The sequence below is a fragment of the Dipodomys spectabilis genome, unplaced genomic scaffold (genome assembly GCF_019054845.1).
Source record: "Dipodomys spectabilis isolate Male_0828 unplaced genomic scaffold, ASM1905484v1 ptg000006l, whole genome shotgun sequence".
Lineage (NCBI taxonomy): Eukaryota > Metazoa > Chordata > Mammalia > Rodentia > Heteromyidae > Dipodomys > Dipodomys spectabilis.
Window position 1 is genome coordinate 9,980,775 of NW_024870683.1, and position 25,216 is coordinate 10,005,990.

Sequence of the window (25,216 nt, forward strand, 5' to 3'; positions counted from 1 at the left end):
GTTACCTAGGAGACCGCGAGCGTCCTGCCGCGGTTGCCGCCGGAGCCCTAGGGGCGGGACTTGATCGGCTCTCCGCAGGTAGGGGTGTAGCCAGCCCCACGCCGGTCCCCTGCTCGAGGGCAGGTGATTTAAAATCAAACCTCCGAGCCACCCCCAGGGTTCCCAGGGCCTACCAGGGGGTCATCCTCTAACCAGAGCCTCCTCTCCACCCTCCCCTCACACAGACATTGGTTTCCTGGACTAAGGCAGGGACGAACGCCAGCGGCCAGGATGTCAACCGTGGGGAAGGTGACCAAGGTTCAGAGCGGCAAAGTCTACCAGCAGATCTTCGAGGCCGAGGTAGGGTTGCCCGCCGCCCCCTTGTCTCGACCCCTTTCCCTCTGCTTAACCACAAACTTCCCTCTGTACTCTCCAAGTGTCCCTCTCTCTATGAGCCCCACTTCCCCCGGAGAATCTAATACAGTAAGGGCTTTTGACCTTGCTTTGATCGTGAAAATAATTTCTGCTGGTTCTGCCAGTTTGAGTGGCTGTTCTTGAAAATTAGGAAAGCTGAAGTGCGCTTTTAAATGTAAAGAACTCAGAAATTACCTGAGTGAACTATGCAGTACCCAGGACCCATTTCTCATACATAAAAGCAGTTGTGAGTTTTCTATTTATTTTTAGTACTTTTTTTATTGTAAAAATGTTGTAGAGAAGGGTTACAGTTACATGAGCAAGGTAATGAGTACATTTCCTATTGAGAATTGTTGCCTCCTCCTTTGTTTTCCGTTACCATCCCTTCCCCCCCTCCCCCCCTCCACAACTACACCCTCCCCCAAGTTGTAAAGTTCATTTTCAACATAATGTTTTGTACATCTCATTGTTACAATGGGTCAACCTGTATCCTTATTTAAGTGTTTTGTTTTTTTCTCTTCCCCTCCCCGAATTAGTGAGTTTTCTATTTAAAATTTGAGTTTGATTTTACTTCAGTGGTTTTGTTGTTGTTGCTGCTGCTGCTTGTCCTGGAACTTGAATTCAGGGCTTGGATCTTATCCCTGCACTCTTTTGTTCAAGGCTAGCATTCTACCACTTGAGCTACAGCTCCACTTCTAGTTTTTGGGGTGGCTAATTGGAGATAAGAGCCTCATGGACTTTCAAACCTTCTTCCTCAGATCTCAGACTCCTGACTTGCTAGGATTACAGGCATAAGCAGTTTTGCTCTAGTGTTTTAAAACTTTTTTTTTTTCTCTCCTTAGCCCCAATCCCCAGCCATACACCTCAAAGTATCACCTCTCCCCTCCCATGTATAGGCCTCTTGATAGCAAGTCAGCTCTGAAAAGTGCCCTGTCCCATATGTACTATATGGATCAAATGAGACCTTAAAAACAAACTATAGACCTTTAACCCTTCTTTTGAAGCTCCCTACTATTTATTGAAATGGAATTTTCATTCCTAATGTGAGCCCTAATAACCTTTGGAAATTATAAAATTACAAAGAAACCAGGACAACTGAATTTCTCATACACTCCTGCTCCCTGTAAGCAATAATGACTTTCTTTTTTTTTTTTTTTTTTTTTGTTGGTCGTGGGGCTTGAACTCTGGGCTTGGGCGCTGTCCCTCAGCTCTTCAGCTCAAGGCGAGTGCTCTACCACTTGAGCTACAGCGCCACTTCCGGTTTTCTGGTGTTTTATTGGAGATAGGAGTCTCACGGTCTCTCTTGCCCGGGCTGGCTTTGAACCACGATCCTCAGATCTCAGCCTCCTGAGTAGCTAGGATTACAGGCGTGAGCCACCAGCGCCCGGCTTAATAATGACTTTCTTAGCATTTGTCATACTCTCTGCTTTACCTGAAGGGGCACTGTAGGTCTGGGTCCTGAATTCGTGGCTTGTTATAAGGGTACTCTACCACTTGAGCCACCCTCCAGCCCATTGTTTCTATGCATTTTAAAATTGGAAATCACAAATATGGCTATAATTTTGTGTTTGGGGCTATAATTATGAATGTATCCTTCTAATTGACATGTCTATTCATCATCTCATAAGCATTTCCTCATGTTGCAAAAGGTTCTTTTCAATTCCCATCTTTAATAAACATTCCTTCAAAGCAGTGTGCCATCTTTGCTTAACCAATTCTCTATAATTGGACAATTCCATTTTCCCAGTTCCTTATGACTATAAAGAAAGGTGAGATAAGCATCACAATCTTCATTTAAATTTCTTCAGCCATGCCTTCCTTGAAGTGGCTGGATGCCTGTTAGGAGGGAGGAAAGCTCTTTTGTGGGGGTTGGGAGGTTGGTTTCCCTGCAAAGTACCTTCCTGATGGCAGGTTCCTACTTATCCTTCTAAAACAGGCACAGTTAGCCTGAGGATACTGGGATATCTGCAGGTCTGATCAGAGCCCCTGTCCCTTCTCTTCCATGGATTCAGGTACAGCTGGTCCAGTCCTTGGCAGCCAGCAGAAATCGGCCTACAGAACACCCTGTAATCTCAAAGAGTGATGGGTTACCCTTGATGAAGAAGGTGGAGTTTGCTGAAGGGGAGACGATTTCCCCTCGGCAGTGGAAGTGGCTGAACAGTCTCCCTAATGATGGGATCACAGAAAACCCTGTTATCCACAGGTAGGTCCTGCTACCAGCCAGGCCCCTTACCTTTGGGTTACCTCAGTCTTCAAGGACTCAAAAAGATGCTCAGTGGAGGTTAAGTGCCAGGCAGGAATGAATCTCAAGTGCCTCCTCAGAAATAGGAAGATAGTAACCTATGGATGGATTGTTCATTTCTCTGTTCCTTCCTTCACTAATTACTAAGTACATAGGGCCAGGGTATGGTACACAGGGGAATCCTGTCCCACGTAATCTGTCTCATGTCCTCCACCCACACTAGCCCCCAATCCCATAGTCCCCTATTTACCATGAGCATGGGCTTCAAACAGAAAACCTTTCTACCCTCCTGGGCTGCCCAGGTAGCTTCCACGTGCTGGGGAACAGGAAGGTTTTGCCTTGGCCTCCTTGCACCATTCCCTCCAGCCTTCTTCCTCACTCTCAAGTATCAAGTATGGCTCTTTCACCTACCTTAGGCCTCTCCTTTCTTTGTAAAGAAGTGAGACTCAATCACTGCTCCCTTCCCCACATCACCCTATATCTGCCTTCCAGCTTTCCATGGGGCCAAGAGCCTTGGAAAAGCTTTTGTTTTCTCCTACCCTCCTGAGCCTTTGACCTTCCCATTTCTGACCACCCCAGCCACTCTTGCTAAGGTCACCTGGACACTTACGTCAACTCTCCCAACCCCTGGGCTTCCCCACACACCTCTCTGACTGCTACTGCTCTCTGCCTCGGTTGTGAGTCAGCTCTCTCAGGCTGTGTAGACCAACTCCTCTAGCTCCTCTAACTATCTGTAGGTCTAGCAGAGGCCAGACTGGGGATGAGCAGATAGCTGTATGTCCTGTCTTCTTCTAGCCTCCAGGGAGGCACTTGAAAATTGGGCCTGCAAAGACCACAGAAAGGCTGCCTCATTTGTTTGTTTGTTTTTCAACTGTATAAATTTAAATGTATTTGCATATTATAAAAATTAAGATAACATATACATATTTTACACTAGTGACGAACAGCAATAAACGTCAGTCGATCGATCCATCTTTTCACATTGAACAGAACTGAAACCTGAGTGCTCAAAATGTCACTGTCACTATGGCTTAAATGTGCACAGAAAACCAAATCCCTGAGACCCCATTAGGCATTTTTTTCTTCAAGTAGCATTCTACTTGGAGGATCACAGTTCTGAGGTTCAGGTTGTGAAACATATGCCCCATGTTCTTGCCCTTCCTTCCCTGCCCCTCCGCACCTCTTCAATGACTCTCTGAAAGCCCCCGGAACACAGCTTCACTCCTGGCCACAGAATGTGCCTGGGAGAGAGGAGGGCTCTCAGGTACAGAAGATGATCCATGTGAGTTCCACTCTCTACTTTCTCCATGGAAATTCCACAGCCACGAACACTGGTTTCTGCGCTTTTCACCAACATTCTTCCCTTAAAACTGGTGCTCATAAAGCCACAGAGTGGGTACAGTAAAAATGTTGGCATTAGGGAAAGATGCACTATCATTTCCATTTAAATTTCCAAGAAAGTATGAAGATACTTGGAACAGGGGTTGATCACAGTCGGCGTAGGTGAGTAAACCAGGGCCACATTCACTCTCTCGCTGCCATTCTTGGGGCAGATGATCTCTGCCATTCCTTCCAAGGCCACCTCATTTGTATGTGGGCTGATGCACCCCGGCAGGGGCACTGGGCAGGCATAGAACAGTCCATCGTAGGGAGGTAGATTACCACTAGCGTAAGCCAAGTCCCCAGGTCTGAGGCAAGTGGGTAAGAAGACAGAGGTGACAACAGTCCCATGTACTCCTATGGGGCTGCTTTAGGCCAGGGGCACTTGGAGTAACAAGTCCTAGAACACTTCTGCAGGGTTACCTGGACCCCAGCAGCTATAGTCAGGCCCTGCAGAGTCCTCCCTGTTAGACCTCAGTGGGGACTTTTGAGAAGATGGCTGGAAACCACTAGTCGCATAGAGCCTTGAGGAACAGAAGTAGTCACAGGGAACTTCAGGGGAAAGGTTTAGTGGACATTGATTTTATTCCAAAGCTTATTTTATGCTCACCCCCCCCCCACACACACACACATGAACACCACCTCCAATCTCCCAATTCTTCTTCCATCTTCCCTTCTGAGACAGTTTGCCCTGGGATCCCTGCTCCCCCTACCCAGACCCAAGCTGTACAACTCTTGTTGTCTCAGCTCTGCTAGGGACACGTGGACAGTGGCCTCTCTTGGAAATTAGGGTTACTCTGGCTGCAAATGCAAACATATGCCGAGCTTGTGGGGCTGCTCAATCCCCCTTTGATCCTTAGTTGCCTGTGTGAACAATGTCTAGGGCCCATTACCCTCTTTTACCTGGGAAGGGATTAATGGCTGGTACCTCAGAACAAGGACCCAACTGGGTCCTATCCAGGGACAAGCAGTGTCCGCTGACTGGAGATGCTCAGGCATCATTTGTTGGGAACCTGGATACTTCCTCTAGACTTTCTGGAATCAAGGCAGGCCTGGATTATACCCACTGCATAGGCTGTCCTGGATGAGGCAGGAGATTCAGGGCTTACTCTTCTCTGCTTGTTTCTTAGGGAAAAGGAAATAGCCAGGAAGGAAAAAGCAGAAGAGAGTGAGAACACTATTGCTGCTCGAGAAGTGCGGGGCCTCATGTCCAACATTGGTGAGCCTCCCTCCATTCAGCCCCAAGGGCAGACCTGCCCTGGACAGCAGAACCCCTGAGCAGTAGAGTCTCCTCTGAAGCAGCCCTGACACTCCGATGGGGTCCTGTGCTCATTCTCCATGCTTTCCCTGAACATTTACTCTGGAAAGAGAGTCAGGAGAGCCAGAGGCTGTCTACAGAGTGGTCACTTCCTGGGATTAACATTTACTTGTTCTACATGATTTTAGGTGACATTTCTCATATCATGTTTTCTTCCTACTCCCTTTTTGAGTGTGACTTTATCCCAATATGGTGGCCCTTTTCCACTGTAGCAGAACAAAGGGAGATGATGCAGAAAGTACAAGTACTCTTCTATAATAGCACCCACCTTCTCCCCAGAGAACTTCCAAGCCTGCTGTCCCATGAGGTATCCAGCTTCCCAGGTGGATGTGGGGCTGAGCAGAACCTAAGGGGCTAAGGGTGAAGGGTCTACATACCCTGATCAACCACTGACTTTGTTATTAAACCCTTGTTCCTGAGCCTCCTCCTTAGAACATTTGCCTTTTGGCATCAGCCTGAAAAGAAGTAGGGTGTGAATAGTGTGTGCTAGGTGCTTTCTAGTGTGGAGCTCTTATCTCCGCAACAGTCCCTTCCTGACTGATGATGGTTCTAATTACGGTATTTCAACTTCTCTATAGTACAAAAGCAGGCCCATCCAATCATCCTGTTTCTCGTTTTAAGTAGAGCTTTCCTCAGCTTGCATGGGATATTTATCATTTTATCACAAAATAGCCTTTATGTTTGATGATTTTGCCCACGGTAGACTAAGGTAAGCATTCTGAGCATATTTATTATGTTAGCCTAAATTGTGGTGTTTGGTAGATCAAGTGTAGTCAATGTATTTTTGCCTTATAATATCTCCAATTTACAATGGTTTTCTCAGGACATAATAACACTATTATAATTGGAAAAGCACATGTATATGTATTTGAGCCTTTAAACTATTTTAAAAAAATACTAATGTAACTGGGCACTGGTAGCCCCTGACTATAATCCTAGCTATTCAGGAGACAGATCTGAGGATCAAAGTTCAATGCCAGCCTAGACAAGAAAATCTGTGAGACTCTTAACTCCAGTTAATCTGCAAAAAGCTAAAGGTGGTAGAGTGGCTCAGGTGGTAGAGTGCTAGCGTTGAGTGAAAAAGCTAAAGGACAGTACCATGGCCCTGAGTTCAAGCCCCAGTACTGGCACAAAAAATATTATATATATATTAAATATAATACTTTATAATATGTTATACGTTACATATTATACTTAGGAGCTTTTCCCCATTTTAATTGATTGTTCTGCTATATAGAGGATCAAATCCAGGGCAAATGATCTACAACTGAGCAGCATGCCTAGTTCTTCAACAAGCACTGCATGCCTGCGGCCTTGCTCTCTACAGCACTCACAGATCATTTTCATCTTTTCTTTCCTTTCCTTAAGCCCCTACTCCTGTTGGCCCGGATTTGGGTCTAGTTTCTGTACCCAAGCCCAGTACGTAGTTGCTCCCTGTGTGCAAAATCCTTCCAGGGATTCTTTCTCCCTAAGCCTCACCACCTTTGTTGTTCTTCCACAGTTCCTGAAAGGGCAAACATTGCTGTCCTTCAAGAACAAGAAGAGGCCAAGAGGAGGAAGCATGAGAATGCTCTGGCCGGATTTGAGGAAGAAGTTGCCAAGATAGGCATGGTGAGACTCCTCTGGGTTCTTCTTGCTTGGCTCCAGAGAAGAGGCAGTTTTCTCATTGCCCCTAGCCTCCTTCCTCCTCTCAGTGGCTCACCAAGACATAGATGTAGGTGGAATCATAATAGCCATGTTTGACTGGTTTGTTGGAAGCACATCTCCCCTAATTCTTGTAAAAGCCCCAAAGTCAATAGTTGTTACTCCATCTTGCAGGGAGGCCTTAAAGTCTTGTCTAACTTGGAAGCCAAGTTGGAAGTATTCTGTAGATAACACCAAAGCCCTGCCCTTGACTTCCTGCTAGGCCTGCTGATGAAGAGTCCATGGATGTGCCTCAGTTTATGGCCTGTCACTACTGGGACCTGATGCTCTTCCTAATATTGTTCCTGTTCCACAACTCATCTATATACTCACTGCACATACCTAGAATGAAACTAGTCTTTGCCCTTCCAGCTCTCTCTGAGGTCCAGATTTCGACTTCTTTTTGTCTCCCTTGACTCCTGTTCTCTACTATGAACCTTACACCAAGAACATCCTCCCCAGTCATGCCCTTAGAACATCTCATCTAGATGCCAGCCTTACATCCACCCACATGCTCCTTGGCTTCAGTCCTACTTGAGCCTCCTTTTCCTTGTGGGAAGCAAATCTTGCATTCTTTTCATTTGGCCACTTCTTTGACTCCTAGTTGTTGAATGCCAACCCCTGGCCAAGCCTGATGTCAGGGCCTCTTTCCCTGGCTACTCTTCACCAGCTGGCAGAGCTCTCTGGATAGGAGTTCATCAGCAGTCCTGATGATCATTTTTGAGACAGGACTGGGCCTGGTACCTCCCCATTACAAGAAGCCCTTTCCTACCTGAGGTGTTGAGGCCACAGCCCTCATCCTCCTGGCCTATTATTGCAGGAAATGGAACCTCTCATCTTGGAGACAGGGCGACTTTTATCAAAAAAAATCTCTGAGTCTGAGGAAGAAATTGACCAACTCTTCAACAAGATCGAAGGTGACGTCAATCTTGAGGACTATGCTATCGATGTAAGGTTTCCCTCATGTTGAGGCTTGCACATGATCCCCTACCCTGGTCCCAGTTTCCAGGTTGACCTGGTTCCTCTGCACAGACCCTGCTGGAGCTGTGGGATAAGGTGATTGAGACGTTTCTGCTCCAGAAGAAGGAGATTAAGGAGATGGATGAAACACTGCTCTCGCTGGAGGCCTCAAGAGCCAGTAAGGTAAATAGGCCCTACATGGAGCTCCTTGGTGGCTTTTGCTTGTGGGTTTGTTGGATATCCTTGTTCCCTTTGATTGCTCCAGGAAATGAAATCCTCTAATTGTGACACTTTGTCTTCTCCAGTTAAAGAACGTGTTGACAAAATATGTGGATATCATGCGGAAAACATCCTACCTGATGCAGCCTGATGTGTACAGGTTGATGGATAAAGAAGCCATGGTGAGTGGCTTTCCTGGGCAGGGACAACCTGCAGGAAAAGGAACAATACCCAAGGGTGCTGGAAGCCTGGTGTCTCAGAGATCGTGGAGAAGGGTAGTGGTTTATCTTTGCCATGTTTAAGTAATGCAGTTGGGGCTCTTAAGTTGGCAGCCAAGTCTTTGTGATTGTGTTTTGAATTGAGGTTGTTGTAAAGTCTACAGAGCACAGTTCCCTGCAGTCACATCTGATGTGGATCCATTGTGATTTTACTGAGCACTTACTTTATCCCACTCCCAGACTGCAGTATAGTAGACACTTAAGTAAGGAGGGGACAGTATGATCTTGCATTTTTGCCTATGGCCAGCCTTGTACCTCTATCCTCCTATATATGGCTCCCCACATTGCTGGGATTGTAGATATTTTTCATGACTGTTTTCTTGCTAGTGTTTTCCCCAGTCTGGCCTCACATCCCAATCCTCTTGATCTCTTGGTCTCCTGAGTAGTTGGGATTTTTCTCCACCTTCTATATCAAATGACCTGATGCACTTTTGGAGTTGGGGTGGAGTTTATAGTTGGGAGTGGGGCTCAGTATTCTTCAAACTCCATCACCACTCCACTCAGCCCTGGCCTTTCATTGCCTATCTATCTGAGCCTGGCTGTGACCAGAGAGAGCATGCCCCATCTACAACTGTACTCTTCTGTGACCACAGATCATGAATCATGCCTTGCTGGGCAACCAGAGGGCCATCGCCCAGCTGTCTGCCAACTTGATGGAAGCTACACTGCAACAGGAGCTCAACAGCTGCTACCGCTGGCGGGGCCTGGTAGATGCCTGGAAGACTCTCAAGAAAGAGTCTGTGCTACATAGCTTCAGGTCAGCGGTACTGCCTCACCCCCAATCCCCACCCATAGCTCACCCACAGCTCACTGGGGCTAGCGGAGCCAAGGGTAGCTTCCTCCTACCCTTTGCATCATTACTTAAAATTATAGCTGTTTTTCTGTGCTTCTTTTCTTTTTTAACTTAATAAAGGTTTCTAGGGGGGATAAAAGCTTAAAGATCACTATGACTTCCTCCTCACAGCAAGAAGCACAGCTAATACTTGATTATGTTCTCTCCCAGGCCTTTCCAGCCTATATATCACAATTGCATTTCACTTCTTATTTTCTCAATGAGCATTATTTCATGAGCATTCTCTGAGCTCAGTACCAATTGTCAGAAAACATATCTGTATGCTTTCCACAGCCAAGTGTTGTTTTAGATGCAGAGAAAGAAAAAAAAAGTGGTGTAACTGTATCTGGCCTTTCCACCTGACCTCAATCAAGTGTTTGGACATTCACAACCTGTTTCTTCCTATAAAAACAGGCATCCTCATGGACTTGTGTAAGAGTTTTAGTGATGACCCTAAAATGTACTGTATAGAAGATGACCAGCTGCAGCTGACCTGGGAGGCTGCTGTGAATGTTGCTTTTCCTGGGCGTTTATTTTCCACGAGCTGGGCACGAGGTCAAGAGCTTAGCTTGTATCACCTCATGGATGGAAGACTCCTCTCACAAGACTCCATTTTACAGAAGAGGAAACTGAGGCTCAGAGTGGGGAAAGACTTGCCCAAGGCCAAGGTCACAGAGCAGGCAGCTCTCACTTGGGATCCCAGTGGAACTGAGCTTACTGATCCTGGGCTGTTCGTGGTGGTTCCTCTCTCCTTCCTTCCACTTCCTTCCTGCGCTCAGTGCCCTAGAGGGGGACTCAGGTTGCATAGGAGCTTGTGTAATGTAAGGCAGGGGTGTGCCACTCTGATTTGTTCTTCATATGGGTCCCTTCCCCTCTTGACCAGCCGCCTCTCCTTTCCTTTCTATGGTGCCAATGTGTCTGGCCGTGCAGTGAGTTCATGGCCAGTGAGTGTGTCCAGAATCCCCCAGCAGTGCAAGAAGAACTACAGGCAATGCTGACGACCCAGCGTGAACTGAAGCAAAAGCGGCTGGAGCATCTCTACACCATATGGTATGGGCACAAAGGGATGCCAACTTGGATTAGTGCCTTTAGAGTTCCAGTGGGAAGGAGATATGGGATCTAGTATTTCCTCTGAAGTATCATCCAGATGAGCCATCTCCCTATTGGGGCTCTGGTGCCGAGCCAGCTTCCTAGAACTGGCTCTGAGGCATCCCACCCTGATGGCTAGAAATAGCATCTATTGGGTGTAGAAGGCAGCTCAGGGTAGCATTCTAAAGAGCTCGACAGGAGGCATTGGCCAGAGGGCCAAGATCCTCTCCTCCGAGATCACAAGGGCCTGACACTGGATGCCAGGAGATCATTGTCAGGGCAGCTGCCATCAAATGGGGACCTGTTAGCTTCTTTAGAAAATCACTTTTGTTTTCTAAGCAGCAAACTTGTTAAATATTAAGATCAAAAGGTCTTAAATGTGCTGGCCACTTGGTGGCTCACACCTGTCATCCTAGCTACTTAGGAGGCTGAGATCTGAGGATCAAGGTTCAAAGCCAGGCCTGGCAGAAAAGTCCATGAAACTGTAATCTGAAATTAACCACCAAAAAGCCAGAAGTTGAGTTGTGGCTCATGAGTGGGAAAGCTCAGGGACTCATGAGTGAGTGAAAAAGCTTAGGGACAGATGATGCCCAGGCCTGAGTTCAAGCCCCTACTATCTCCCTCCTGCATCTCCTTACCCCAAGACCTTTTTGAAAGATATGTTTCAGCTACCAGGAGATTCCCAAAAGCCTTTCCACTATTTAACTAAGAATATATTTCTTCCAGATACTGCCCAGTGAATGTTTTGTGCATGCGTGGTAACTTGTCATGTTTTTTCCCTAGTGACCTCCTGCCCCCCAACTTTGACAAAGACCAGCTTACCGAGTGGCATTCATCTCTCAACTCCATGAACAAGAAGCTAGGTAAGCCCAAATTGTGGTCTTCAATCAGATCTCTCTAGAATTTCAAGTAATAGCATGTCAGAGCTTAGGGCCTCGGCCATTTATCAGAGCAGAAGTGGGTGAAGGGGAGAGTGAACTCTGGGAAGACATGAAGCAACTTTCTCTCCTCTTAGAGTCCCCCTACTCACTGCCCAGCCCACAGCCAGGCCAACCACACAGAGATCCTTGACCCCAGCATGGAGACTGAGAGGTATCTCCTTTGAATACCTCCAAGGATGATGAGGATGGTGGCACTGGAGCCATATCTGAGAGCCCAAGGCCTTTTAGTCAGAAACATGGGTTTAACACCTAGCCTTGCTCCATCCCCACTCTGTCCTTGGGGAAGTCAGGGCATCTCTTGTCCTCTGTAGGATCAGGATGCAGGAATCACAATGACCCTTATCTCTGGGATTGGTGTCCAGTTGAAGGTCAAGGCCTAACACTGAGAATGATTAGTCACAAATTTAAAATACTCTATAACAAGGATTATCGCACTATTGGACCATGGCCAGCTGCCTTGTTTGTAAGTTTTCCTAGGACACCACTATACACAGCAGTTCCCATACTGTCTCTGACTGCTTTGTACTGCAGTGAAAGCCAGTGGTTAAGACTGAAACCATGGTGGAAATGATGTATTCTAGCTCCCTATGGAAAAAGTTTGCCAAGCCTTGCTTTAGATCTGTGATAACCTATCCATTTCTTTTGAGACTCACAGCAATGCAGTCAGGTCCTGCTATAGTGTGAGATGACTTAGAAGTACTCCCAAATCAGAACCATTCAGAACAGAGACAAGTTCCTCCCATAAAGTGTGTGTGTGTGTGTGTGTGTGTGTGTGTGTGTGTGTGTGTGTCCCTCTGAGTTTGAACTCAGAGCCTCTGCTCTGCTTGGCTTTTTCACTCAAGGCTGGGTGCCCTATTATTTGAGCCACTGCTCTACTTCCAGCTTTTGTGGTTAATTGGAGATGTGAGTCTCATGGACTTTTCTGCCCAGGCTGGCTTTGAACCCTGATCCTCGGATCTCAGCTTCCTGAGTAGGTAGGATTACAGGTATAAACCACTATGAGGTCTTTATCTTGGGGTGCCTAGACCTCAGTGAGGAGGGAGATGCCAGCCCCTGATAAGAATCTGAATCTGCCAATCCACCTGTCCGACCTTCACCATGAAGGCGCTGTGCTTAGGGGGACTCAGCTCTTTCTCACTCTCCCCCTCCTCCTGGAAGCATAGCTAATCTGTTTTATTTTCTACCCTTGCAGACACCTATCACATAGAGTCCATGATGAGGCTCCGCTTTCTGTATGAGACGACGTGGCAGGAGTGCCTGGCACATGTGCAGGAATGCAAGGTGAGCACTCCTCCCTACAGTCCAGGGAGAGAAAATGAGGTGCTGGGGCCCTCTCCTGTGCCCTTCAGCTTAGAAGCTTTTCTTATTCCAGGCCCTGGAACTCACAGGGCTATGGGCATTCTGGATCCCTTTACCTGTCCTTTCTCAGCTCTCTCATCACCTTCAGGGGTTTAGTAGAGCATCACTTCCTCCAGGTAGCCTGTGGGAGATGGAGTTGTGTAATCTCTGGCCGCTATACTTCACCCTTGACTGTCCCATATAACACTGGTCTTTATTCACTAAGGGAGGTTATAGGACACCTTTTTCATATATAGTGCTGTCCCTTACATCTAGTACCACTGTTCTCTCTGCCTTACCTGCCAACTCTGTGGCCGGATGAGACAGTATCCTCCCAGAACCTTCCAGGACAGGGACAGGTTTTCTAGAGCAGGGGGATAATATAGCCAAACTGTCCCTTGTCTGCCTTGTTAGTAAAAGTGTCTGGATGAAAATCTGGTCATTTTGAAGCATGCCTGAGCCCCAAGAGCCCTCTCATGTTCCTGGATCATCCGTCAGCCAGCTTTGCACTGCCACTGGCTTTGAGGTGACTGATACTTAGGTGGTCATGCTCCTAGCCCTAAGCCAGGCCTGGCCTTGCTCTCCCCCAAGAAGCAGCTGCTGGACTGGAAGGCCTTCAGCGAGGAGGAAGCAGAGAATCTGGTGAACCCAACCTTCTTCCAGATGGTGGGGGTGCTGCAGAGGAAGGTGGAGAAGGAGCTGGAGCTTCTGGATGTGCGTGCATGTTTGGTGACACCCTGGAGGTGGAAAGCATTACTCTGGGGTGCTGGACTGGAGGGAAACTGGAGGGTTTCTTTCTGGGCTCCTCCAGCTTGCATGTCCCTCATATGTCCACTCTTTAGCCCTCACCAGCTCCTCCAAGAGCAGGCCTCCTATGTGGCCAATGCTCAAAAACACCAGAGCTACCCAGACTCCAGGAAAAGGAACTCAGGCTCTGAGTGTACCTGAGTTTTCATTGGCCTGGTGCTGAGGGCATGGAGGAGCACGAAGCTCAGCCCAAGAGCTTTAAAATCCTGAGCCTGAATCAGCCCTCATTATTCTGTGGCCAGAGAATGGCCATCTTCACTGTATTAGCCACCAGGCTTGTCAGTTCCATAGCCCAAGACAGTGCAGAAATGAAGGGTGTGGCTATGTTCCAGTAATTTTATTGAGGGAGACTGGAATTATTATTTTCATATGAAAAAGGTCCAAACAAAAACAGGTGGAGCCAGGTGCCAATGGCTCATACTGATAACCATAGCTAAATCAGAGGATGGTAGTTTGAAGCCAGCCCAGGCCAAAAAGTCCATGAGACTATGAGACTGTTTATCACTAATAATCACAAAAGTGGAAATGTGGCTCAAATTTTAGCGTGCTACCCTTGAGCAAAAAAAAAGCTCAGAGACTCTGTTCAGGCCCTAAATTCAAGACCTAGGACCAGCACACACACACATACATACACACACACACACACACACACACACATACACACACACACACACACACACATACACACACACACACACACACACACAGACACACACACACACACACACAAAACAGGTGGAGGGCCAAATTTAGTCTGAAATCTATAGCTTTACCAGTACCTGACCAAGCATCAGACGGTATGATTTTTAAAAAGGTAGGGGGTACATGAAGATTTAACCGCAGGTGGGTTTGGGGCCCTGATGCACTCTCTAGTAAAAAGTGTTCCTGATGTTCAGGCCAAGATGAGTATGATATGTAGTGCCATGGAGGGTGGGCCAGAAGCCCAATGTGGGGCTGACTTGGAGGGATGGTGCCCAGGCAGTTAACTTCTATCCTAGGGTTGGGCCCTCCTGTTGGCCTAGGCTAGTCAGCCCTCAAAGCCCCTTTTCTGGGTTACAGAGCTCCTTTGAGACCCTGGCCAAGCAGACGGAGTGGCAGAGCTTTGAAGTCTTCAGGTACTTCAAGGAGGCCACAAAGCTGTGGGAGACACACCAGAGCATGCTGCAGGTGCAAGAGATGGAACTCGAGAAGAGGATAGAGAATCTGCGACAGAAAAATAGGCTGGAGAGCCAGGTGCCCCAGCCCCAGGCCAAGTCCAGGAGGGATGAGGGTGGATAACACTCCAGTTGCAGACTTCCCAGCCCATCCCAGCATTCAGGTGTCAACAAACCAAATTCCCCAAATCAATCCCATATCCAAATGTAAATTCTTTTAAGTTATAAAACCTGTACAGATGGAAAACTGAGACTTGCCTTCATCATGGGAGTAGCAGAAATCTTGAGCTAGGTCACAACTGTAGGTTTTTTTCTTATTTTTGTTTTTTGCTTTCAGATAAAACAGTACCCTGTAGCTCAGGCTACTAGACCAGGAACTTGCTTTATTACTCAGGCTGCCCTCAGCCTTCTAACAAGGCTCATACCACCATATCCAGTCATGTACCTGTGTTTTGAAAGCAAACCTGTCTGTGAGTACACATAGAAAGACAAATAGGTAGCACACAGACTAAATGGCAGGTATTCTAGATGGTTAAAATAAGGAGTTGAACAGATCAGTTTCATTAATCACAGTTTACTACTGTACATAGAGAATGGTTTTTGTTCCTAGTGTTCAAAGGAAAGGAGAGTTGTGTGACCAGCCTCCCAGGAAATACGAATGTTTTGACAGGTGAGGTATATTGGCCATGTAAGGGAGTTAAGTTCCCATTGCTCAAGTAGGAAGTAGGCCTCTTTGGGAAGTAATGACTAATTAAAGACTGAAATGTAACTTTTCAGGAGTGGTTTTTCAAGAGAAACTGGATTGACCCAAACACAGCAGGCAAGGCTCCTCCAAATTATAGGGTGCAGCCTGTGCTGGTGGGAGGCTTCAGTGCTGGTAGCTGGAGCTCCAGCATTGACAGTAATGCCCACCACAGTCTGAACGCTCAGAGTCAAGAGAGCCAGTGCCTCAGGAATGTGTAGCACAGTCAAGTGTAAGGGCATGAGAGACATGTCCATGAAAAGTTCCAAATGAGCTCTGTTAATAAAATAGACAGGAAAGACTTTTACAGAAACAGAGAAGACCCAGAGCCTGTACTGCAGAGAGGGAGCAATGACAGATTTGGTGTGCATTTCAGGAAGTCCCAGGCCTGCCTCAGTGGCAGGGGCTCTGCATGTTGCTCATTCTGTAAGAGATCTAGGAACTCACATCTTCTTCTTCTTGTTTTCTGGGTGTGCATCAAGGGCCTGGAAGCCCAACTTGATAAGCTCTTGGATCAACTGAGGCAGCAAAGCCATGAAGAAGCACTGAGAATACACCTGGAAAAGGCCAAACATTTTCTGAAGAACATACAATGCAGGTAGGCTGATCAGACCTCAGCAAGAGATGGTCCGGATTCACATGCAAGGTTACTGGCAGCCTCATCTGTATAGGGTCCCCAGGGTAATCCCAAGTAAGCTTAAGATAAAAACTATCCCTCCAATACTGGAGAATATAATGGTGCTGTGCAACTCTGCTTGAGCTGAAACAAAACTTTCCAGGGAGAATTTTGGAAAGTTTGTGGAAAAAATTTCACAGCAGTGTGGATTGAAAGGTTAAAAACTTGGGTTCCCCTTTTAACTATTTAAACATGTATGCTGTTTGCTAAAGGGGAGAAAACCACTACAAATACAGAGATTTTACCTTTTATTCCTCCCCAGTTAATCCTTTTTATAGATATATGTGTACATACTTGTATATACGTACAATAGCATACAATTTGTTCCAGAACTTACAGATATATTTCAATAAGTAACCATATAAAATTTATAAATATAGATTACATAATTTTTTAACTATGTCCCCATTAATTAGCTTTTTTTCAATTGGTTCCACTTTCTTAATACAGTAGTTCTCTGTGAACTTCTTTGTACTTGACTCTGTACAAGTAATTCTGTAAGGATCATTCACAGAAATAGAATTGCTCTACAATTGATTGCAATACTTAGAACCAGAAGTATAACTTTGGGCAAGTAAGTGACCCCTGAAACCTTGGTCTCCTTGTTGGAGAAGCAAATAAAAATCTTGGGCCTTGAGGTATTTGAGGGTTTGATGGGATGATGGAGGTAAAGTTTAGAGACAAGCTTAGAAGGGTAGACAAAGAGGGAATTCAAATTCCAAGCCCCAAAAAAATCTTGTGTGCTTTCTGGATTTTTCATAGAGAGCAGGTACTTCTCATATGATCACAAAAACAGTCAAATAAACCTAGGATTGTTTCTTTGAAAGGTACACCCTCCCAGTACCAGTTGTTGTCAAAGGGTAGCCTATTTCCTTGGGATCACAGGCAGAGTTCCTTGTTGGATTCTTTTACACTCAGCTGAGCCTTCCCTTAAACAATGGTCTCAACTCTCTCCCCCCCCCCCCTCCAAGATTTGAGAGTTTTCATGTCCTTCTGGCCAAGGAGGTAATGGAGTACCCAGTGATCCTTCTGAAAGAACTCAACAACTACAGCGCCAACCTCAGCCGACATTTCTTCGTTCGTGAAGTCTTTGAACAGGTAGGGAGAGGATGGGATACCTCCAGCTACTCATGAAGCAGCAAAGGGGAGAGGATGGCTTCCCATCTAATGTGTCTCAACTTTTGGAAACCACTCCTGACATTGCTGAGTACAAAATCCATCAAGGAGAAAGAGGCTAAAAAAAACAACAACTAGCTTTTCTCACTTTGAAAGAGTTAAATGGACTTATGAGAGACTATTCCTGTGATACTTTGAATTCTAGTTATCATACCTACCACTGTCGCCTAATTCTGACTGCTTAAACATTCTCTACTCCAATGTCCCTCACCAAATATGCAACCCTAGCAAATCTAGATCACCCTTCTCTCTAGGAGACCACAGAAGGCACATGCACTCTGCTTCTCACCTTGTCTCTGCTTGGCTCAGAAAGCTCATTTCTCTTCCTGTTCATGTCCCCAGTCTGTCTCCATACATCCCCATACCCGCCCACACTCCTGGTCTACTAGCAGAAACAAGAATCATCCTTCCCATTCTACTTGAGCTTTCGTTTTACCTTCCCTGCTACCTCTCTAGTCTCTAAATTTACTTATTCTTGGTTGCTATCAAATATCAGAACACCCGGGAAGAACATGTTTCCTTATTAGTCCTATGCAATTTCAATGGCCGTTAAGCATAAAGTCGCCCATAGAATTCAGACACAGTAAATGCTCTCTGGGTAAGCATATGAATTCTTCCAATAGGGCTTTTTGCCTACAAATCCATCCTTCCTGACCCTGAACTTGGCCATTTGTTTCCTACACATAAGGATTACACAGCTCCATCCCTGAGAATATGTCCACTCAGAGGGGATCCCAGTTCAATTTGCTAATACATGCTCCCCTGGACACCTGCATTGAGATTGAGAATTAGACTACAGGAATACAGGAGGGCAAGCACCTTGGCTGCCCTCTGAGATCATTCTGGTTGAAAGCTGTGCACAGTGTTGTTATTCCCATTGCACAGAGGGAAGATGTTGTAGCTCATAGAGTTTAAGGGACTTAATGAAGGTCCCTCAACCTAAATTTTTCTTCCTCTTTCTCTAAATCACTACCAAGAATGTCTCCAAATTAGTGTTTTTGTTTGTTTTTGTTGTTGGTGGTGGTTGTGAGGCTTGAACTCAGGGTACAGGCACTGTCTTTGAGCTTTTGTGCTCAAGGCTAGTACTTCTACCACTTTGAGCCACAGTGCCATTTCTGGCTATTTCTGTGATTGATTGGATATAAGAGTCTCACAGTCTTTCCTGCCTGAGCTGGCTTTAAACCTCAATCCTCAGACCTCAGCCTCCTGAGTAACTAGGATTACAAGTGTGAGCCACCAGCCACAAATGAACTTTTAATCCATTACTGCCTAGTGGATGCTGTAATGGGGTTACTAGTCTGCTTGGTATTTGGGGAAATTAGTTTCCTGGCATGATAACACTCTGATTGCCCCCAGTGAATGGAGCTGGCCATGGCCCAAATCAGATATTGGAGGGAATGGAGGGGAAAGGAGGGAAGGGTCTTATTTACTTAAAAGACAAATGAGAAGGGGCTGGGAAGGTGGCTCAGTGGTAGAGTTGCTTGCCTTGCATGTCCAAGGCCCTCGATTCGATTCCTCAGCACCACATAAGCAAAAAGAAAAAAGCCGGAAGTGGTGCTGTGGCTCAAGTGGTAGAGCACTAGCCTTGAGCTGAAGAGCTGAGGGACAGCGCCCAGGCCCAGAGTTCAGGCCCCACTACTGGACCCCCCCCCCAAAAAAAGACAAGTGAGAAAATCAATACTGCTCTTTCAGTAACTCATAATTTTTCTTTGTAGAACTTGGATGGAGAAGTCATTTTCACATTCAGGAGACCAGGTAACTCCTTGGCAATTGAAGTCAGAGTCTCTGGCTTTATTACTTTGGATATCTGTGTTTAGTGCTCATTCCAGGCCATCCTGGCCATTGCCTTATTGTGCTTTGATATTGGTCACCAATAGATGAACAGGAAGATAACTTGCTGCAGAAATTAAGCAAAAAGAAGAAAAAACAAAAGGCAAAAATGGATTCGCGCACTGCTGAAGAGATCCTAGGTCGAGAGACAGGTTATGAAAAACCAGCAGAAGTAATCAAAGAAAAAGGTCAAAAGTCCTGGACAAGGGAAGAGATACTAAACCAGCACTACAAGTCTTCACAGAGTGACCAGGTGGATGAGCCCAGAAAAAGCTCTATGCATGAATTAGAAGAAATGAAGGGTGAAGGAGAGTTCTTTCCAGAGCTAATCTTGAACCAGGAATCTGTGAGGATCCGAGAAGAGGAGGAAGAACAAAAGGAAGAGGAAAAGGAGGAGGAAGAGAAGGAAGTTGATGAAGAGAAAGAGGAGGAGGACGAGGAGGAAGAGAAGGAAGGAGAAGAGAAGGAGGAGGAAGAGAAGGAAGGAGAAGAGAAGGAGGAGGAAGAAGAGAAGAAAGAAGAGGAGGAAGAAAAAAAGGAGAAAGTAAAGGAAGAGGTGAAGGAAACAACTGTAGAGTTCGAGAGTTTATCTGTGGCTGAGGTAAGCCAGTAACTGGTTCATTCTCAAATACCGAGAAAGGTTGCTATGTTCCCACAGTGTAGATCCCTCATACTTAGGGCCTCTGCTTTTTTGTTCAAGGCTAATGCTTTACTACAGCTGAACTTCTGTTTTCTGGTAGTTGGTTAATTGAAGATAACAGTCTCATGGACTTTTCTGTCCCGGGTTGGTTTCAAGCCATGATCCTCATAGCTCAGCCTGCAAAGCTAGGGTTTCTTATAGCTCAATTTCTATTTTTTTTTGGGGGGGGGGGTCCGGTCGTGGGGTCTGAACTCTGGGCCTGGGCACTGTCCCTCAGCTCTTTAGCTCAAGGCTAGCACTCTACCACTTGAGCCACAGCGCCACTTCCAGCTTTTTTTTTTCCTTTTTGCTTATGTGATGCTGAGGAATCAAACCCAGGGCCTCAGGCATGCAAGGCAAGCGCTCTACCACTGAGCTACTTTCCCAGCCCCTTATAGCTCAATTTCTATTGAAGTCCATATAAAGTATTTATTCCTTTTAATTTTTTTGTCAACAGATATCTAATGTGTCCTTTACAACAATAGTTTTTAAATTCACTTTTCTTTCCTCAAATAGCATACTCTGGAGTCACCCCTCATAGACATGACTTTCTGCATTTGTCTCTGTCTGTCTCTCTTTCTCAGGTCCTCTTTCTTGGACAGTCAACTCAGCCTCTCTTGCTTCAGCCTAGCCTATTCACTTCACTCTTCCTGCTCACTATGTCTGTAACACAAAAGATGAAGACAAAACTCTCCATTGAATGCTTACTGGGCAATGACTCCTATGATTAGATCTTGTCCTCAAAATACATTCAAAATCCACAAAACCATAGCTTCAAGTCCATAATGGCAGAATGGCAAAAGACTCATTTTCCTCTATCACTGTGAGAGAGTTGGTATATGAAACCTCTTTTTGAACAGGAATTCCAAACTCAGATGTCCACAGATATGTTAGAGAAAAGGATTGGAAGCCAAATGAAAAATGACAAATGCTGGCTCAAAACTGGCATATGTTTTGATTTTTTAAAACAAATTGGGTGCTGGATGCCAGTGATCCATGCCTGTAATTCTAACTACTCAGGAGGCTGAGATCTGAGGATTGCGGTTCGAAGCCAGCCCAGGCAGAAAAGTCTGTGAGACTCTTATGCCAATAAATACGTAGAAAAAGCCAGAAGAGGCACTATGGCTCAAGTGGTAGAGTGTTAGCCTTGAGCACAAAAGAGATTCAGGGATAGAGCCCAGGCCCTGAGTTTCAAGCCCCAGGACTGGAGGAAGGGGAAAGAGGGAAAGGGAGGTGAGGGGAAGAAAGGGGAATGACAGGAAGGGGGAGGAGGGAGAGAGAGGGAGAAGGAGAGGGAGGAAGGAAAAATTGGGAACCCAAATCTTTATGTAGAACATCTCAATTTAAAAAGCACTATGGGGCTGATGATACAGTTGAGTGGCAGAGTAGTTGCCTAGCAGGCAAAAGGCCCTGGATTTAATTCCCAGCATCATAAACAAAAATAAAAACTGTGTGTGTGTGTGTGTGTGTGTGTGTGTGTGTGTGTGTGTGTGTAACAGTTATGGGAAATTTGACTCAAAGATTTATAATCTGTACTACCAAATGATGACATCCTCAAATATATGAGATGATGTTGACTCTTAAGCCTTGTTACCTTCATAGGCTGAAATCAAGGAAAAGAAACAGGATGAGAAAGTCAAGGAAGACTTGCAGTCCTTCACAACCTCCAGTGGGAACACTTATTTTGTCTACGTATCCCTGGAAGAAGAAGAGAAGAAATCCAAGACTCTCCATTCCACCTTCCCAGTCACATACTTCAGCACGCCTTTCACCACCAAGTTCACAGAGCATGTGATACTTCCATCTGACCTTATTTTAAAAATTAAGAAACAGTAAGTAGAAAACCTTTGTATCCTCATTCTCTTGCTCTGAGTTTTATTCACACGGAAATTGAACCAAACATTAGTTTAAGCTGGAGAGGTTTAAAAGGTAGGTAACTGAGGGAGAGTAGGGTGAGAAACACAATAAAAAACTGATATTAAAAAATTACTTGCATACGCAGATACCTTCAGTGGGACTGACTTACCATCAATCCCAGACTGCTCTGTTGGTATAGGCATTGTACATAAAAACCCTTTATTTTTCTGCCACATAATCTTTGGTTCTATTTCCTAATAAATCTGTTATTTTAGGGTTTTTTTCTTTATTCAAAGTGCTATAGATACAAAACTAGGAATGAATATTTCATGTATGGTATTTTACACATTCATTGTAGAAAATAGAAAAAGAAAGAAAAAAAGAAAAGAAAGAAAAATAAAGCTGTTTCCCATATTTTTTGTTAGTGTGCTTTTGTTACTGTTTTTTTTTTTTTTTTTTGTCGGTCGTGGGGCTTGAACTCCGGGCCTGGGCGCTGTCCCTCAGCTCTTCAGCTCAAGGCAAGTGCTCTACCATTTGAGCTACAGTGCCACTTCCGGTTTTCTGGTGGTTTATTGGAGATAAGAGTCTCACGGTCTTTTCCTGCCCTGGCTGGCTTTGAACCGCGATCCTCAGATCTCAGCCTCCTGAGTAGCTAGGATTACAGGCGTGAGCCACCAGCACCCAGCTTTTGTTACTGTTTTAAGACAGGGTCTTCCAATGTCACTCAGCTGGCCTGTCTAGAACTGGCAAGTCTAGAACTCCTGGGACATTTAGTGAGAATCTCTCCTCACCCCCTTGACACTGGCTTTTTGCTGTATTGTTTCCTCTGTGTGTCTGTTCCTGCATGACTATCCCACACTTGATGATTGCTACAGCTTTATACCATCTTCATATTTGGTTCATTTTTTTTGTTTTTTTTTTTTTAAGATGAGCGAGCCTCACAATAGAGAAACAGGCAAAAGACATCAGTGGATACTGTGCAGGAATAAAAAGTTAAGTAGAATTATACACATGAAAATATGCTTAGTCTTGGTAAAATGAAAACATTTGACTACACATTCTGATGCTATGGGGAAATGAGAATGCAAGTTGCTCTCTAATGGAAATAGTTTGTCTCTATCTGTGAAACCTACAGGTGTATTTTAACTGATCCATCAGCTCTAGTTCAGGGCATTCATCCTATAGAAATGCCTCTACCCTAGGCATATGTACAAGTTTATTCATCTCAGCCAGTGTGGCCCTGGCAGTGGTCCAAAAAATTGTATGATGGTCTACCTACACAATGAAATAAAATAAGGAGGAAGGTACAAAATATGAAAAGCTCTCTTACTGGTCATCATTGTGGGCAGGAGGCCCTAACTGTTACTTATCTCTCCCCAGACTTCGAGTTGGTTTCTTTGATCACCTTGAGAAATGGTTTGACGAATGTACACTCAGTGTCCGGATCATTGTGGCCACCAAAATTCATGAATTGGATTCTGAGCTAGAGCTGCGTCTGCACCTGCATGAACCAAGATTACAGCATATTGAGCAGGATATCCATAATGTCAGGGCAGGTGTGACTCTGCCTGGGAAAGCCTACCCTGTCTCTAGAACCCCCTTCAGAACCAGCTGTCCTGTGCCCTAAGTTTTGTTAGCTGATTCAGTTTGCTTCACGCAACACTTAACATACGATTACCTCATCTGGAAATGTACTTGAGTGCATGAGATTTTCTACTTCTCTGACTTGCAGAGAGAAAGTACTAAGAATCTGCATTCAAGATTTAAAAAAAATTGAAGGGGTGTTAAGTGGCTGAAATGAAGAGTTCTGTTACAACTCTTGGGTTTCAGAAACACACCTGCATTATGGTTGCTCTGGAGGCAAGCCTCTAGCTCAGAAATCAGAGCTCTCAGGCTCAGCTTCTCTGGCTGTGTGACTCAAGCCAGTTACCTGACCCCTCTAACTCTTCTGTCACCTACAGAAGGAGTTTAGAGGTGTTATCATGGAATCATGAACACCAGGTACAAGACATGACACCCAAGAGTGGAGGCATTATTCCTAATCTTTTGCCATACTTAAAAAGACATGTCATTTCTCCTTTAGGTGGTAAGCTCCATTATTGGGAGGGTACAATTTTAGTAAGTTCTTTCCATGACCCACTGGGTTTTTTTTCCCTGATCATACTCTATACTTCAGCATAGCCCACCTAATGGAGATCCCCTCCAGGTGATCCATCCACACTCTGATCTGAAGGACTTGAGGATGTGCAAGCAGATACCAGGCTTCCAGTCCCAAGGCTCACAGCCTGGGATAATTTGACTGACATTTGAAAAATGTCTGTCCTCACCTAGAGAATATGTTTCTTCAATGCACTGAGGAGTAGCTTCTGGGGAGGGGCAGGGGCTGATGTCCTTTGCTGCTCCAGTTCCCTGGCTTGTACAGCATAGAAATGTAGGCCAGAGAAATGGAGCTGAATTTTGGCAAAGCTGAGGCCACAGCACTCAAGAATCCTTTGGGTGATCTGGGGACTCGCTGCTTCCCCTCAAGGCCTGTGGGGGGGCTCTTGTTCTTCCCTATCCAGCTGGAATTCAGACTCTCTGCATGAGTATCCATAGATGAGGAATAAATCCAGATGCCCAGCTTTACACAAGTTGTTCTCCCCTAGCCCAAGTCCTCTCCACTAGGTTCCCACACACTCCAACACCCTATACCTATACTCGCTTTTCTCAGGTTGCCCCTGGGAGACTCTGTTTCCTTTGTCTCGCTCCCTGTGCAGTAGGCAGATATCTCCCAAGTCAGCAGAGCTTCCTGACCATGGAGAAACCCTGAGTTAGACTCTTTTTGACCTCTCTGAGGCCAGAGCTCATTCCTAGCCCTAGCCCTGGTGAGAGCAGCAGGGACAGGGCAAGGCACCTTGACTCTCTGTAGCTGGCCTGGGAAAGGCAATGTGTGGGCACTGATCTAGGAAAGGATCTTCCAGAAGACCACAGTTTTGCTCACTCTCTTACAGCTGAACTCTTGCTTCACCAAGAGCGGCTGGACAGCCACTGCATGGGAATCACCGAGACATTAAAGAAGGAGAGGCTGATGTTCTGCCAGTTCCAAGAAGAGCAAACAATGAGGAGCAAGTACTTCCGCCGTAAGATCTATGATATGGAGCATATCTTCTTGAATGCCACCAAGAGCCAAAAGTAAGGGGCTGGGGAGTCTCCCTCCACCAGGCAGATAGCTCTAGAAATCCAGCCAGGCTGCTGCTTGCAAAGGAAAATTGAATCTCTTTTCAAGCAGTAGAGAGCCAAACTCTTTGGACAGCATCCAGTTTGGAGGGTGAGCAGCCAAGGAGAGAAAAGGGTTCAGACACAGTCAGTGAGAGAGGGTGCAGATGATGTACCCTGAAATGTCCATGGGATTAAAGCCACTTCCCTTCAATTCGAATCAGGAAGGACTTCCTACAGGAGGGTGCATTTGCCATCAACACAGACTCCCATTTGGGGACGGAAGAAGGCAGGACAGGTCACGTTTTCCAATGAGAGAAACTTGGGGTGGGGTTTCAGAGTGGAATGGGGCCTTGGCAGCCTCCAGGCACGTGGGGACAAGTTGGGTTCAGATGGGCTTTGCTGTGAAGAGGACATCTGTAGGGCT

At 45.8% G+C, this 25,216-nt stretch overlaps 1 protein-coding gene across 1 annotated transcript in view; it reads left to right on the forward strand.

The window, feature by feature from the left end:
- The first annotated feature begins 240 nt into the window (after positions 1-240).
- Positions 241-25,216, forward strand: part of Ccdc180 (coiled-coil domain containing 180) — a 46,752-nt gene continuing 21,776 nt past the window's right edge. Inside the window, exons 1-20 of the mRNA XM_042698781.1 lie at positions 241-339; positions 2,406-2,596; positions 5,146-5,234; positions 6,835-6,944; positions 7,837-7,965; positions 8,049-8,159; positions 8,282-8,377; positions 9,067-9,230; positions 10,236-10,355; positions 11,178-11,257; positions 12,528-12,616; positions 13,265-13,387; positions 14,540-14,713; positions 15,859-15,974; positions 17,024-17,150; positions 18,944-18,983; positions 19,106-19,650; positions 21,352-21,569; positions 22,975-23,150; positions 24,585-24,765. Of these exons, the coding sequence (XP_042554715.1) occupies positions 271-339; positions 2,406-2,596; positions 5,146-5,234; positions 6,835-6,944; positions 7,837-7,965; positions 8,049-8,159; positions 8,282-8,377; positions 9,067-9,230; positions 10,236-10,355; positions 11,178-11,257; positions 12,528-12,616; positions 13,265-13,387; positions 14,540-14,713; positions 15,859-15,974; positions 17,024-17,150; positions 18,944-18,983; positions 19,106-19,650; positions 21,352-21,569; positions 22,975-23,150; positions 24,585-24,765 (2,948 nt within the window). The 5' untranslated portion in view covers positions 241-270. The remainder of the gene's footprint in view (positions 340-2,405; positions 2,597-5,145; positions 5,235-6,834; positions 6,945-7,836; positions 7,966-8,048; positions 8,160-8,281; positions 8,378-9,066; positions 9,231-10,235; positions 10,356-11,177; positions 11,258-12,527; positions 12,617-13,264; positions 13,388-14,539; positions 14,714-15,858; positions 15,975-17,023; positions 17,151-18,943; positions 18,984-19,105; positions 19,651-21,351; positions 21,570-22,974; positions 23,151-24,584; positions 24,766-25,216) is intronic.